This window comes from Aptenodytes patagonicus, chromosome 2 (genome assembly GCF_965638725.1).
Source record: "Aptenodytes patagonicus chromosome 2, bAptPat1.pri.cur, whole genome shotgun sequence".
Taxonomy (NCBI): domain Eukaryota; kingdom Metazoa; phylum Chordata; class Aves; order Sphenisciformes; family Spheniscidae; genus Aptenodytes; species Aptenodytes patagonicus.
The window spans coordinates 25,252,776-25,269,405 of NC_134950.1; the positions used below are offsets into that span (position 1 = coordinate 25,252,776).

Genomic DNA, 16,630 nt, shown 5'->3' on the forward strand with positions numbered 1-16,630 from the left:
TTAACCGTTATTACACATACTTCTTTTTTTTTCAGTGTAAAGCAAAAAACCTGTTATTGCAGCAATAATCCTACCACAGGATCATAAACTTCACTAGTTTTTTTCTTGGAGCTCACTTGGCTCTGGGTAGGGCCACTGCCTGGCAAACAACTAGTTGTCTCCACTTTTTTTTTAACTGGTTGGGCAAAGTGCTCACATCCATCATCTCCTTCACCAGCAGGAGAGATTCCAGTCTGGCCAGCAGCTATGAGCAAAGTGACTGGAAGGAAGACAGGAGGCAGTGACATGTGGAGGAGCAGAAGTCAGATCTTCAGCATGCCAGGGACAAGGCTGGTGGGACTAAGCAGTTCCCTCTGGAGCTTTCTGCTTCCCACATAGTCACACACAACAGTGATGAGGAGAACAATGTGTTTTGATAGTGCCCAACTTATATTTTTACTTAGTAGGTTCTGCATAGCAGTTCTTTCACAAACCTAGCGCATGCAAATTAAACTGCCAGCACTGATTGGATTTGCATGTGCATCTCACTCTGAGTCATATTTTTGTGACTCACTTGCACTGATGACCTTCCAAAGCCTCTTATCCTTTTGAGCTGCCCTGTACTTCCTCCCTCTCCAGAGCTGTCACACACGAGCTGTGTTTTTCAGGATGCCACATGACTCACTGATGGCTCGCTTGCAGATCAGGAAGAGTTTTTTTCCACCGGGGCCGAGTTGGCTGAAATCCAGTAAGTTTGCTTCCTCTTCTTTACGGCATCTTACAGACCCTGGATGACTTGGAGGTGTTGCAGACTTTGACAATACTTTCAACTATCAAATGGGGAGAGCAAAAGGCTTCTGGAGTGAGCTGAGTCCCAAGGGACGGTTAGACTGGCTCTACAGCCCAAGCTGTGGGCTATGCAAACCTGCCCCAGGCTACTGAAACAAGTGGGGTAAAAGCACATACATGAAGAATTGCATCTTTTCCAGAATTAGATAAAATGCCATTGTTAATTATAAATAGTAATAAGTAGTTTAGTAGCTTTCAATGCTCAGATACTATGTGCTGAGAAAGGCATAAGAGCTAGTACAGAACAGAGACTGAATACAGTACACTTCTGTGAGGACATAGCCCATCTTTATACAAAACCCTTTACATTAAGCCTAACTATTTGCAAACCAATTTCTATATACTCCTTCGGCCAAAATCCAAACTGAGGGAAGCCCCGTTTCAGATAATAGAGTCTTATCTGGGAGAAGCTAGTGGGGCATTTATTTTTGAATGCTCTCATTCCGTTACATGTGGTGAATAAGCCACATTTAACCCCACAATGAACCCCTACAGCTCTTCCAGCTCTGAGCCCTAGCTCTAATCAGCCCTGCTCCTGCACACACAGGCTGTTTCTCAGTGGGTGAGGTCCATTCCAGCCCTTGAATTAAAGAGGTCATCAGCCAGCACACACCAAGTAATTGGCCCCGAGACACTGACCCACATATGGTTGAGAGTGGCGGCAGCTCAGGGCATTTCCTTGTCCAAGTGCTGTGGATATGTGCTGCTGGCCTGCTAATTGTGAGTCATGGAAACTCATTTTCCTCAACCTGTAACAACTTCTTTAAACTTGTTCCTAATCATTGTTTTCTACTGCTGCTGCTGCACCGTTAAATGGGATTGCTGATTCAGTTACCAATTTTTTTCCTGAAAAACTTGGCTGAGCTTCCAAATACTGCTTTAAAATGTGTGGCTGGACACACAGTATATAAATATATCGATTTTTCTCTCAGGAGACCAATGTTCACATTTGGAATAGGCCCTACGTAAAAGGCATTAAGTCACTTCAGCCTAATCCACCCTTAGTGGTATTCACACATACCACAGCAGAGGCTGCTGACAGATGCCTTTTTGGGGGGCAGCCCAAATAGCCACCATGTGAAAGGATGGGTGTGCAAGGAGGGCTGAGTGTGGAAACAGGCACCGTGCATACTTCTACCAGCTTTCAGTCTTCCCCTTTGAATGGTGGGAAATGACTTGAGCCCCTAAGGAACTGAAACCCACAAAACTTTATAACCCTGCCTCTCGCTGTTGTTATTGCATGTGCGCTTGTTAAGCTGCGTAACAACAGTAACGTACTGCATGACTTCTGCTCATCAGACACGTGCCCCACCAGCTGACTGACCAGCATCTTTGTGGAAATTAGAGGCTGCTGTATCCTGCTGTTTCTTGTAACGCAGCAAGGAAAAGTCTGTGCTGATCTGGGTCACAGCAGCCCTCTGGGCAGCTCCCTCGCTGGCAGCAAGCGCAGGGTGAACGCCGCAGACACGACAGAGCACCCACGGGTTAGGAGCTGTCTGTACCGAGTCCAGTTTTATTCTCCAGCTGCTTTGAATTTTCTATTGACAGAGCTGGGCTGGTCTTCAGTAACTGGTGAAAATGAGATAAAGATTTCTACACAAACTGAAATTTATATGAAGATTTGAGAGGGATGCTAATGGCAGACCAGTTGGCCATATGTATTTCACATGTTGGTACTGCAGAAGGAGAAACAATGGGTTGCTGTGCTGATGAAATCTGCAATTAAATCCGTCTTCTCAGCACACTAGAATGTGTATCTTGTGAGTATAAAAAGGCTGTACAAGAACCACTCCTTATAACTGCAAAGAAATGCTGTGATTGAAAAGAATTAATGATGTCAAACCAAACCACTGGCCTGCAGCACTTTAAATGGCACCTTATACGGGCCAGAACATCATCTGTTGGCTCACAGTCACACATACTGGGGTGTGCAATTTAAAGCAAATGACCCCTGCTTTAGAAATGCTTCTCCTATAAATACCCTGCCACCAGCAAGGCCAGTGCTGGGACCTGTCCCAGGCTTTCGTGGAAGAGATGGCAACCTCGTGGCTCTGTGTTGGCCATTCCTGGGAGTGCGGATCGGAGCTTGGCTGTCGGGGCTGTGTTCATGGTCCCAACTGCTGCTCCATCGCCCCTGCGGGAAGGTAGCAGACACCGGTGCGATGTGCTGCAGGTCAGGGTTCCCCCTGCCAGGAGGCATCCCTTGGGTTGAGACACGAGACCTCTCAGGGTGAGCACAGAACTTCATTCTGCATCACCCTTTCCCATCTGCTGAGGACACCAGGACATGCAGAGTGCTCTCATCTCCAGGCTCGACACCTTGCATACGCAGGTTATAGGCATATTATGGAGACCAGGGTTAATATTCAGTTTGCTGAAGACCAGCCTGTCTCACTGCCCCACCTTTTCCTACCTCCTTTCCAGAAAAAGAAAGGCCAAAAAAGAAGAGGAGGCCATACTCTGCAGCTGCGGAGTGCTCAGGGCAGCCTGGGGGAAAGGTTTGTTCTGGTTGTGTTTGTGCTCACCTGAGCCTAGCTTATTTGGGCCTGGGGGGCTTCACCCAAGGTGGGGAGGGGGAGGTTGAAGCCTCAACTGTTCTGTCTCAGCAGCTGGGGCTGGCCTGAGGAAACCAAGGTCCTGTTTCCCAAACCAGCTGCAGAGGAGGGCGCGATTCGAAAGCCACTGTGTTGGCTATATGCCATTTGAAGTCCTGTGTACATGTATATAAACGCATTTGTGCTGCTGGATGTCCTTCCTCAGCCAGATAGGAAACACCTATGTTTCATGGTATGTAACTCTGGTTCAGTTTCTAGACAAACACAGTAATGGAATAACACATTTTGGTCTACTCTGAAAAAGATTCTGCGTGAAACCACCTGAAATATCCATTAGCTGCTTCAGATCCAAGTAAATCCTAAGGACTAAAAAGACAAGTGCTTGTCTGTGGTTAGTTGGCTCGCTTTCTTACTACCCTCTCTTGTCCCCCTTCCCTTTTCACAATCCCATGACTGCAAAGCACAAACCCACCATCTAATACTGATTTCTGCTGTGTTTTTCTGTGTTTTCCTTTGCAGGTAGCTTCACCCAAAACAAAAATGTCACGATGCCAAATGTTTCTGAGGAATTATGTGATTCTGTTTCATACTTCCCACCAGCTGAATGCAGCTTTTCCTACTGTAGCTTTTCCTAGGTTACAATGTTTTGGTTTCTCTCCCTGTTTCTAGCTGAATTCCAGAGGGAGAAGGAGCTCAGGCATATTTTTATGCACAGTACCTTTTCAGTTTCAGTATATAAACGTGGTACCATCTGTTAAGTCTATCAGTGATAAAGTGTGATGCATCTGATAGTGTCCAGCTTTCTTTTCATGGAGCAGATTCCATAAATCTGCATAGCAGCTCTTCTGGAAACACAAGAAATTCAAATGAAAATGCTAACTGGAATTTAGCATGTGTTTCTGCGTGAGTCATACCTTTTGTGACTCATTTGCACAATGAAATGTTGCTAGAATGAGCATTATGAGAGCCACATATACTCTTGGAAAAAACATGTGTTAGCCACTTTAAATCAAAATGAATCTTTTGCACTATTAATTTCTTAGGTTTCTTATTTCTATTGTAAGTATTTTTGCCATTCCAATTTTAGTTGCATTTTTTTTATAAGCTTGAGACTTCCTTGCCATACTTAGTCAATGAAATACCAGACGCACCTGGGGTAAAAACGAGCTAGTGCTTGCATCTGAGAAATTTATAGAGCACATCCCTTGTGGCACCTGACAGATCTACGTATTTATTACATTCATACACATTTCTTAACGGTGCAAACAAAATCAACTGTATGGCTGTGAACATATAAAGCCAGAAGGCTAAATTGTATTTCTAAATCACAGAAGAAAAGTGAATATCACTTCCAACAGCACATTAAAATACCCTATCTGTTTTATTTTTTCAATTTTGAAGTAGCTTCAATAATCTAATCTACCTCTTTTGTCACAATAACTTTCCCTATTCGTGTTGTCAAATGTGTTGTCTGGAAGCAACATCCCTGGTGTCACTGTGGCTCTTTGGGACTTCTCTAATCTAATGCGTAATTGCTTTGCAGAGAAAGAGCAAGAATGATTCTGAAATAAAACCCAACATGAGAAATATAAGAAAGGCAGCACTGCACTGTGAGAAACTTGCAGAAGGGTGCAAGAAGAGGGCAAACATACCGGCATACTTTCCAAGAGGTCCAAGGCTCAGGGGACCAGCTGAGCCATACGTGGTTGTTTTTCATACGTTGATTTGTCTGATCTTATTCTGAGCTCCTTTTGGACTTCTGCCCCGCACAGCAGGTGGGGGCTGACCTCGCTGGACCACAAACCTGGGTGCAGGGGTTTCACATGAGCCCTTTCCGGCTGCACTGGCCGATGCTACATCTCCCCTTCATTTGGTACCTGCCACCTCCAGCCCTCTCACCCGCGAGGTTTGCATAACAGCAAATAAATCATCACTCCCTGTGCCCTTTTGCTGCCTGGTGTGACAGTCCTTTATGTTGTCCCTCCCAGGAGGGATTGTCTGGATCTATTTACCTGCGCTACAACATCCTTTTTGAGATAGGGCACCAGAAGTGAATGCATGCTTCCAGAGGCGGTAGGCATCAAAACTGGCAAAGAAATCTTTAGATTTCTGGTTTTTCTATTCCTTTCTTAATATTCTTAGCATTTGATTTACTTGTTTGACCAGAACTGAGCAGTAAGCTCATATTTTTACAGGTCTATCTATCTATCTATCTATTACAGCTACAAGATCCCTTTTTCAGGTGGTCATGCTTGGTTCAGAGTCCACTGCAGTGTCTGTGAAACAAGATTGTGCTTCCTCTGTGCCCACCACTTAGAACTTATCACCACTGAGTTTCTCTGCCATTTCATTGCTCAGTGCCATGAGATCCTTCTGCAAAGCTTTCTTGGCCAATTGTTTTCCCTATTTTGAATGACACTGCAAAAAAATGTTGTTCTTACATTTCCTTCCCCTTCCCAGATCTTTTATGAATATACTGAACAGCATGGGTCTCACTGTTGTAAAGACTGATAATTTATCCTTATTCTCTATTTCCTAGCTATAGTCTGTGAGATGTCCTTTCCTCTTGTCCCTACACATCTTAGGGTGTTTTTTAAAGCCTTTGATGAGAGACTCTGCCAAACACCTTTTGAAAAACCAAGAAGTCTGTATCAACAAGCTCTTCCTTGTCTACTGGATGACCCACTCCTTCAAAGGTTTTATGTGTCATGAGCTCCCCCTACAAGCATCATGCTTCCCCATTGTGGCCTATACATTCATGTGTTTGTCTATGAGATTTTTCTGGTTTTTTTCCATAATGTCTATCACTTTGCTTTGTACAGCTGTCAGGCTGCCTGGTCTGTAGTTCCCTAGATCTATTCTAAAGCCAGGCCTCCCAGCAAGGGACATTCCACCCATTACCAGTAGACTTTATACACAGTAATGCACTTACCTTAAAAGCCAAAATGATACTTATGAAAAGGAGAATAATCACAACCAGACACGTAGGGTTCACAGACATAATCTCTTCCTTGTAGGGAAAATTGGTGGGCTGCATAAGCAAAAATAAGCAGAACGCTGTAAGTTAATCTCACGAGTCATTTAAGAGCCATCCAATTAGTGCACTCTATAATTAACAGGTTACAAAGCTTGCTGTGATCTATTAAATCGGGAGCTCTCTACACCAATGACCAGTTTCAGTAAGTTTGGCTGGAACAGGCATTGCAAAGACTCAGCTGCCAAACATTCACTGGAGGGCTGAGTGGTTTGCGTTTTGCTTTGTGGTGTGGGCTGTCTTTTCCTCTGTGCACACAGGTTTTGTATCTGACACAAACTAGCAAAGGACATCTCTCTGGGAGCTTTGCAGCAGGAAATCTGCCATCTTGGGCAACGGCAGGCAAGTCCTGTACTTATTAACTAATCATTATCTTATACTGGCACTGGTTGCCAAAGACAAGTGGCAGCTCCTTCCAGAAAGTCAAAGCAGGAAAAGCTGGACAGCACCTGGTCCTTTCACCTAAATATTTGATCAAAAGACATTGGGTCTATTCTGCTCCATCTTATTTTGGCTAAATTTGAGAGCACTTGTTAGTGCTACTAAGTGCATGCCCCGTGGAGGCATGGGTCCTACAGGAGGGCAATGTCATGATTTCAAATTGAAATGTGCTCCGGGTCCTGTTATCTCATACATGAAATGGAGGTGACAAAATTAATCTTCCTACTTAGCGTAGGCTCTAGTGTGAAACACTTTAGATTCACTGGCTGAAAAACAACCTCTAAAAATGTTTTACTATATTTGTTATTGCTTCAACAAAGCACACCCTTTAAAATGAATGTTCCAAATAGTTTTGAAATATTGCAAGGCACAAGTTCCTGTTTCAGTTAGAATAAACCATTGCTCACAGAGATGTTCTTGACAAAAGATAGCACCACTGCAACAGTAGCTCATTATAACTGAATGCATTAGCTCCTTCCACACATAACCCCCTTTTTCCTTACTGGTCTAATTACTTAACCAGGCCAGCTCTGCATCTTTGTCAGGACAATTAACTAGACCGAGCTATAACTGTATTCTTGGTGATGATGGTGTCAATCCAGAGTAACCCCTTAATACACCTTATACCGGAACTCAGCCCACTGCATCAGGAAATTCTCCTTTTTTTTGGACAGCTGCTAGTGAGAATAGATTTAGCGCTTCCATGAACGGTTCAGAGTGGTTAACATCAACAGCAGCTGTAACTGTTTGCAGATAAATGTTACATAAGCACATTTTCTGCTTCTTGACAGCAATGTTTCTGTTCCGGTACTGAATTTCATGGCTGAAGTTTTTATCATGTTATCTTCTTTGTTGAGGTACAGCTTTGTAGGAAAGCAGCTTGCTGTAATTCAATAAGTTGCTCCTTTTTTTTTTTCCCACAGAAGGTTATCGCTAAATGTAGCGGATGCAGTCACCCAGAGATGAAGCAAGCAAGAGTATATGCCAAGAAAAGATGCACTGAAAAATAAACATAAACCTTATATGCAGAAAATTTAAGTATTAATGCCACAGCCTGCCCTCCTGCTTGCAGGAGGTAGGCCATGCACGTGGTTAGAAAGTCCAGTTAGTTAAGGACAGTTACAGTAAAACTGCCCCAAAACAATTTTTTTAGCACTGACCTACCATTAAAAAACTAGTCACACTAGTTTGTGAATGTAATAAAAAACTCCTAGTGAGGCTTTGGTCCTCCTACGCTCTGGTTTTTGGGGAGCAGTCACTGGTCAAAGACTGGATGACTGCATGCTGGGGTCTCGGCCATAACCTAATGGCCTGTTTCCAGAGGTCAACTCAACTGGGATTTGCACGGGGGCAAGAGGAGGGCGGGAAAATGACCAAGAAAGGTCCCGCTACCTTGAAAAGCAGGAACATCTGCTGGAGCCATGAGCCCTGGCCAAGTCTGGGAGCAGCATGTGCTGCAGAGCAGCGCTGGGCCCTCCCTTACATCAGCAGTGTTTCAGGTGAAAGGACGGTAATTCGGCACTGAAAACAGCAAGCCAGGAGAGCATGTGAGGAGCAAATGCTGCGGTTTGTCCCCTTTGTGCTCAGATTTCTGGGTCTCTGTCCTGAAGAGATGTGAGGTGCAAGCAAACCCCAGCGAGGCGGTGGGTGCTGCACCCATGCAGCAGTCACCCCACCCACAGATGCCCGGGAGATCTTGGTGCAGGGCATGAAAACCAAAGCAGGCCCCTCCTGGGGTTTTCCAGCTTGCTGTGTGGGAGAAAAAGCTTTTGGGGCTACGATGAATAGCCCAGGAGCAGTGGGTCAGTGTGGAAGAAACTCCCTTTGCTAACTGGGCTGGTGGCACCTGCTGACCAGAAGACGTTTAACGCTGGCTTGCCCAGGCTGGCCTAAGAGCTGCCTAATCTGGACTCATAACTACAAACCTCTTCAGTGCAGTAGGAAAAGCAATTTATAAAACCTGCAGCTTTTGGCAAAGAAGCAGGAAAGATGACGGGAAGCATCTTGGCTGGCTCCAGGCTCGCCTGGTGCAGGCACCATCATGGAGCTGGTGCCATCAGGAGGCCCTTGGGATCCTCCCACGGCAGCAGCCACTCCCAAAATCTCATTCACTCCCACGGAAAATGGGTACCAACAGTGGTTCAGGTGAATCAAAGACCCATTGCCCTCCACCAACTGCAGTGATAAGTTTAAACACCTATGTGGGCGTATGAGGTGGGAAGAGAAATTCTGCTCCTGTGCTGGGGGTTTGCTCTCCTGTGGGGAGACCAGTAGTTGAAATCCTGCTGCTGGGAAGGCCCCGGGCACCGGGCTCAGTGCTGCAACTTCTGGGAAAAGCTCAGTGTCAAATGTTGTGCAAGGTCTGACGAAGCTGAGACTGAAATATGGCTGGGTGGGAAAAAACAAGCCCGTCACTGGAAATACAGGAGTGATTTTTCAGCAGGACATGATGAAATTTTCTATACAAACAAGAGGTAGTTGTAGTGGTCTGGCACTGGCATGCTAAAATCATAATTAAAGTGTCTTTTATAACCTTGTCATGGACATGGAGAAGGCTTTGTGCATAATAGTATACCTGGTAAACTTTCAATTAAAAAAAAATTACTGCTTATACATAGCAAAGCTCTATTAGACACTTAAAAAGAATCTGAAACTTGCATGGAAACTGTGTTTCTACTGCATCGATATTGTACAAATGCACAAGAAGAATAAAAAGTCCAAGACTGAAGCCCTTTCTCATTCCTTTAGCCTGCTTGCATAACCTTTCACGTTTTCCTTCCCCCTGGACCACAAAAAATCCACTTTAAAAGATGGTGTGGATTCTCATTCAACAGTTGCCATCCTCTGAGTATCAGAATCTTACAAAATTGAAAGAAGACAGTAATGTGTCTGTAGAATTTTTAAAGCTCTGCTACGAAGTTAGCAGTACTTCTTTGGAATTATAAAATGGCATTAAAAATGTGAGAAAGGATACTCCTTTTTTAAGCTATAGTTTATAGGAAAAATTTCTTCAGGTTTAATCTCTTTTACGTTCTCTAGACGTTTCCCCTAGGATTCAAAAGCATGACTGATACCACCTGAATTGTTAGACAGCAGCATTGCAGGTAGTCCCATAGTAAAGCTATTTAATATACTTTGAAATTTTCTTTAGATGAACTGTAATAGTCCTGTACTTTAATAAAAAACAAGTTTGCATAACTCAGGTGCAGACTAGCCGGTTCTGCACCTCTGCTTCAACTAATTTTGTATACTGTTATCAGATGACAGAAGATGAAGTGTTTAATTTGAAGGCTTTAGAAAGCCCATATATCAAAGATTTAGTGGGGCTAAAGAAAAGAAATATGCTTTAGGTCAAACTGCTTTAGACCACTATTGCTCCAAGAACCAAAATGTTTTTTATTTTACACATGCTGGATTTACTGTATGTGAAGGTTTTTGTTTTTCTAGTGACAGTGATAATGACCAAGATGTCCAACATAACCCTTAGAAAGTTTTATCACATGTGATCGCCATACAACATTTCATATGCTAGATTTGTAACATCTACTTATTTTACATGACCCTTCATGCTGAGATGCTCTTGCAATTTATGGGAATTACGTGGCACACCTGTATGCAACGGGGTATTAAAAGGCAACAAAAAGTTTCCAAAGACACTTGCACCTCTGAAAGAAGCAGCCAATAGAGGCTGACAGTACCAGATACCCTGTGAACACAATGATGTTCTGTATTTTACAATTGCAACATTTTCAGCTAGGGCTCTGCCTACTCATTTATCATCTTGCTAAAAGTACATGGAGGGTTTCACAGTAGCTTGCAACTCATCACTGACAGACTGAAATCTGGCAGATGTGCACCAAAGTGAATAGATAACATAATTCCAGATACTAGTGCAGGGAAGTAGAAATGGTTAAAAACATGGGGTTTTGACCTTAGAGCAAGAAAAAACTGTTCTTCTGAGACTGCCAAATATATTCCATTACCTAATGCATACCTTCTTCCAGATAGTCAATAACGGATTTGAAGAACGATTGGGATTTTTCATTTCCCTTATGGAGCTGCACTCCCTAAAATATCATTCCCCAAATTCAAAGCAGGTTTAGAGGAACAAAATCTGTAAGAATGCCAGAAAGAAACACAATCCCCTTCCTTGCTTTCTGCCTACCTTGGCTGACCTCTGCAAAGGGGGTGAGGGCAAGATGACTCTAGGGCTTTTTTATAAATTGTCAGGAGGGATCACACCCAACTGGCATGACTCAGGTCTCACCTACGGGGACAAGGGTGTTAGCTGCAGTCTTGTTCTAAACATGGTGTTTGAGATGACAAACCTATCTGTCATGAGTATTATTAAAAGGCAGGGAAACAAGTCCATGGGTACAAGCCTGTTTAACAATATTTGGGCGCTAGCACTGCATTGATGGTGTTATTGCTAAAAATTTGAAAAACTTGTTTTCAGTTTCATTTCATTGTGTGTCTGAGTATCTGATAGCAGTGGATGTGATCTCCACTTTTCTTTTGCTTTTGCCCACTCAGAGAGACTGTACTTGCTCTGAATCAAACGTGACATCCTTTTGCCAACCTTCCTGGTAAGGGTCTGAGGGACCCTGCTGAGCCACTTGTGCTTGGGACCACAGCTGAGACACAGGAGGCACGAACAGCTTCAAAGCTGATGCAGAACAGCTTCAAAACAGCTTCAAAACTTTGTTGAACAGGTGACATTAACTGTACAAAATTCACCACAGCTCTTGGTAGGTTTTGCCAATCACTAATCTCCATTGTGAATGATAAAATAGAAATGACTCCTTGTTTCTAAATGAACTTAACTTGGACTAGCTTTTAGCTACTCATTATCTTATGCCTCTCATCTAATTTAACAGCATTTTAATACCTCATTATTCTGCATATGAAAACTCTAACGGCATCACCTCTTGGTCTCCTTTCTTGGTAAATGAAGCAGGAAAAGCTGATTGTCTCTCATCATACTACAATGTATCCAGCTTTTATATAGTTTTTGGAGGAACTTTTCTGCATGTTTTCTGACTTTTAAGCATTGTTCTTTACACCCAGAAACAGGCAGATGAAACCTATGTCACCAACTGAGAAGGGAAGTCTCCTCTCCGTTACCGTTCATTATTGCCCAAAAATCCCATAAGCAGTTTTTGGGAACAGCAAAAAACCTGGGGACTCTTGTTTTGGCACTTAAGCAGTTCACTATGCTTACAGGATCACTGCATCCCAGGTACAGTTGCCATAATGTATGCTCATTTATATTCCTCATTTTTTTACTTTTTTTTTTCATTTAGCAATGTAGCACACATTAATGACTGAACTCAGGTTCTCAGTTAGTCTAGCTCACTCTGATTAATGGCTCTGTCCTTAGTGTTATTTACTTCTTCATTAATCTCTGTGTCAGTGACAGGTTTTATTAGAAGTGATTTTGCTGGGAAAAGGCACAAGTACTGACTCTGGGAAATGCAGAGGTGTGCTCACTTCGGGCAACGCAGGGATAGGGTCTTTCAGAGGATGATACAGAACAGCTAGATTAGGCTCCTGCTCGCAACCTCCCGCTAGAGGACTTGATTCCTCTAGACAGTGAGCCTGGGGAAGCTCTCCCAAGGCTGACGTTAGCCTTTGTGAATGGCCTCTTGGGTACCAAGGTTATTAATGGAAGTCAGGAAGAGCATGAGACCTAGTGCTGATTCCTGGAGACCTTCCTCTACCCAAAATAGAAACCCATTGGCAGATGGTCGGCTTGACTACGGCCCTTTGCAGTCTGCCAGCGAACCTCTCCTAATCCATTCGATGCATCCTTTATCGATCTAGTGCTTTATTGTTGCTCTGAGTATCACACTGCGAAGTCACACGTCTTACAAAAGTCTATTATGCCCCTGCCCATCAGTTATTGACGAAGCCAGTAATCTTGTCCGTAAAAGAAAATGAGTTTGCCTGCAGGACTGATTTTCCGTGAAACCGTGCTGGCAGTCATTAATCATATTCCTCTCTTCTAAACCTTTATCAATTGACTCTCATCTCAGCACTTCTCTTATTCTGCTTGGTAGCAATGTCAGGCTAATCAGCCTATAATTGTCCTGGAAATCCCCCTTGCCCTTTTGAGTACTGACAGTTTAGCCCTCCCGAAGTCTTGCGGCATTTCATTACCAGTCCGGAAAATGATTTACAACAGCAAGACAAAGATATGTGCAACCAGAGGTTTTAATGCTCCAGAGCAGCAACGTGGCTCACAAAATGCTCTGCTGCACCATTCCCAACACCTTCCAAGGCCAGCTCCTTGTATTTCTGCTACGGAAGGGCCTATTATTTTTTTATCTGCAGGAATGACAGTGACGTTTTAGCAGACATTTTGAGAGAATCAGCTGCTCTTTGCCCTCCTGGTGAGCCAGCTCCAGACGTGGCACCAGGTTTTCAGTAGAAGAGCAGGGGCTTTTCGGTGCGCAGCTCCCAGCCTGATCCCGTCCCCTCACGTTCTCGCACAGTGACCAAGACTGAGTAAAACCTGGTTACAACTCATTCTCTGGGAAGGGGGGCGAGTTCCTGCAGCCACACAGACGCTTGTGCTGCCACAAGAGAAGGGCTGGCACCGCTGCAGAAGCGAGGGACTGCAGGCAAAGGAAAGGCAGGAGGGCTCCAGCCAGCAGCAGCGGCAGCTTCAAGCACTCACCAAGCTACGGCTGTAATTTGCTCTTTTCCACTCATATCTCTGAGAACCTTTTGAATTCTTCCTCTGCTTTTCTTCCAGTGTAGCATCAGCCGTGAATGCAGGCAGGTGTTAAATAAGGTGAAGGATAACAGGCCCCTGATGAATCCCAGCTCCCACTGGCTCGATGCATTGCCTCTTCCTGCAGATTTGTGTGGCTACTTATCTGCCTGCTGTTTCTCATTACCCGTAATTTATACTGCCCTAGCTAGTTTTCCATCCACATAACAAAGTTCACAGCCAAGCTAATCTGTATTCAGGTTCCCAAGGCAGATTTTCAGACACAGCGGCAGCGTTAGCTTCCCCCAGAGCTCTGCAACTCCACCTGAATATTGTTGGACATGGCACATAGTCCTGTGATGAGACAGAAGGTGGTGGGCTCTTGTCTTTGCTGTAGGTGGTTGCAATCACATCCTGTAACCTTGCACAATACTGGTTACGGATGTTTGGCCAAAGTAGACCATGGCAAGAAGGCAGCCTCTACTTGTCCCTAAGACAGATTCTGATAATATTTTCTAGCAAAAACAAACCTACATTGAATCAAACTCCTGCCTAATGAAATCTGTGTTAAAGCCACCAAATAAATTAAAAGGAGCAACAGAACATCCTTGAAATAGCACCAAAAATAAGCCGCTGGATATGAGCACAATAACTCTGAATCCAAAAGCAATTACTTATTATCTATGTCTTGCAATATGCGTGTCATTCTAAATGAAGTGGTGCTGAGAGCTTCCACAACATTGCAAAACTCCAGAGCTCTGCACAAATACTGTAATAAGTTAGTAATGTAACCTTGCAAGGATGTTGAATACAGACTAGCAAGGACTGAGAGGACTTTTCAAGGGCTGCATAGGAAGTCAACAATAAACTGTTGGCTAGAAATACAGGACAAACTGTGCGCCTTGCACAGTTTTTTCCCCCAAAGGCTTGTGAACATCAAGTGATTTACCAGTTGGCGGAGGTAGTCCTGAATTGTGCTGGGATAGACGAGTACACTGATGGCAACCAGCGTGTTAAGAGCAAAGTCAAAGATCTGGTAACAGAAGAAAGGGATGATCCAAGCCGCATGTTGCTAAAAAGGAAATAAATTAAAAACTCATCAGCCACAAGTTAAAATAGAAGGATATATGTCTTGCTACACTAAAATCTAAGCAATATTTGACACAACGCATTACATTTCATGAAGCCATAAGAGAAAAGAATTTGTTAAATCAGCTAAAAGAAATATGACATTCAGCCAAAAGGGTTGACCAAGCCAGCTTGGCTGCTGAACTGCAGTAATAGATGTGGTGTAAGTAAGTCCCACAACTTGTTGTACTGGGACATTTAGAAACCACATGACACTCTTTTTTCCCCTAAGTAATAGGATTAATATTGGGAAAAACCACAGACTTGGGAGGTGAATGGGAAAAAAATCCCTTAATTTTGGTAGGAACAAGATTTAGTTCTCTGAATTCAGAGTTTGCCCAGAGCTTACTCATATTTGAAACTGCAGACAGTCAACACAACTGGGCAGTCTTCCTGCCTACAGCACGGGGCCCTGGGATATCGCTGATCTGAGCAATCAGTTCTGCTGCCTGACTTTTTTTTTTCCTCTCAGTTTTCAGCTAAACAACTAAACAAGAAATTGTTAGAAAGCAATTTTCTTAATTTTGTTTCTACAGAGTTGTGTAGTTCACTTCATTCATGTCTTCACCGAATATAATGAATTACCTTATATGCACCATATGTAGCCATTGCACAGATCAGAATCATAAGAAGAGAAATTGCTGTGGCAATGCACATATCTGGAAGAGAAACACATCAAAATGATCACTGATAAATTCAGACCTTGGTTCAGTTATTTTGCCATCTACCTCATGCAGAACATCTCAAAGGGCAGTGTGGGAAGTGGGGTGGAGATGGGGTCAGGTGCCTCGTTCAGCCATTGCTGTAGGAAGTCTCTGGCTCTTGTGGGAAACCTCCTAAATATGAGAAGCACAGACAGTGATTACACTGTGCAAGCCTCTGCAGCCTCTATAAGGCTGTGGAGGTGCCATGACTGATTTAATTTTTCTGAAGGATTTTGAAAAATCAGGAGCAGACTTTTCAAGGGCTGCATAGGAAGTCAACAATAAACTGTTGGCTAGAAATACAGGACAAACTGTGCGCCTTGCACAGTTTTTTCCCCCAAAGCCCCCAAAGGCTTGTGAACATCAAGTGATTTACCAGTTGGCGGAGGTAGTCCTGAATTGTGCTGGGATAGACGAGCACGCTGATGGCAACCAGCGTGTTAAGAGCAAAGTCAAAGATCTGGTAACAGAAGAAAGGGATGATCCAAGCCACATGGAGAAGACTATCTTGTCAGTGATGATGACATCTGTAGTCAGAAAGTGTCTGATTTTCTGCACTACAGATTGTTTTTGCACTAGTAGCTGCTGTGTACTATTGCTCACATATCTCTAAAAACTTTGGAAAAGCAGAAATGAATTTTTAAAACCAAACTGGCAGGTAGAGGCATCTTAGAGCAGAAATAACATCTTGAAAATTTTCATTTCAACCAAGAATACTACAGAGATATACAGCTTATTAATGAAGATGTATAGCTGTCAGGAAAGGTGAAGTAGTAAAGGAAGCAAAATACTCTTTAAGGTTTTGATTGGAGTAATTACAGGACTCCTATCTTTTTCTTCTATTGCTGCTCAGCTTTCAATTAACTTTTTATTAGATTCAAGAAGTTCCTAAGCCACGAACAGCTGGAAGGAGATCCTGGGGGAAAAAATTGCATATGTTTGGTCTTTTCCTATACACCTCCCTTGATATTACAGGCCATAGTCAGGATACCAGAAGTGTATTTCTGAACCCGACCTTATAGTGAGTTTGGGAGTGCAACTGAATATGGCAACCACTTTTCCGAGGCTAAGCCAGTGCACGAAGAGGAGAGAGGACATGAGGTATATAGGACATGACTTTAGAGAACCCAGCTCTGTGGGTATCTGTGAGATACCTGCTGTTCACATTGCTGTCACCAGGTCCAATTAAACTACCTGCCTTGATGAGACATTTGGTGGACTTCAG

At 43.5% G+C, this 16,630-nt stretch overlaps 1 protein-coding gene across 1 annotated transcript in view; it reads right to left on the reverse strand.

The window, feature by feature from the left end:
- Nucleotides 1-16,630, reverse strand: part of LAPTM4B (lysosomal protein transmembrane 4 beta) — a 60,587-nt gene that overhangs the window by 19,306 nt on the left and 24,651 nt on the right. The window contains exons 3-5 of the mRNA XM_076329361.1: nucleotides 15,287-15,360; nucleotides 14,523-14,645; nucleotides 6,316-6,414 (exon numbers count right to left, since the gene is read on the reverse strand). Of these exons, the coding sequence (XP_076185476.1) occupies nucleotides 6,316-6,414; nucleotides 14,523-14,645; nucleotides 15,287-15,360 (296 nt within the window). The remainder of the gene's footprint in view (nucleotides 1-6,315; nucleotides 6,415-14,522; nucleotides 14,646-15,286; nucleotides 15,361-16,630) is intronic.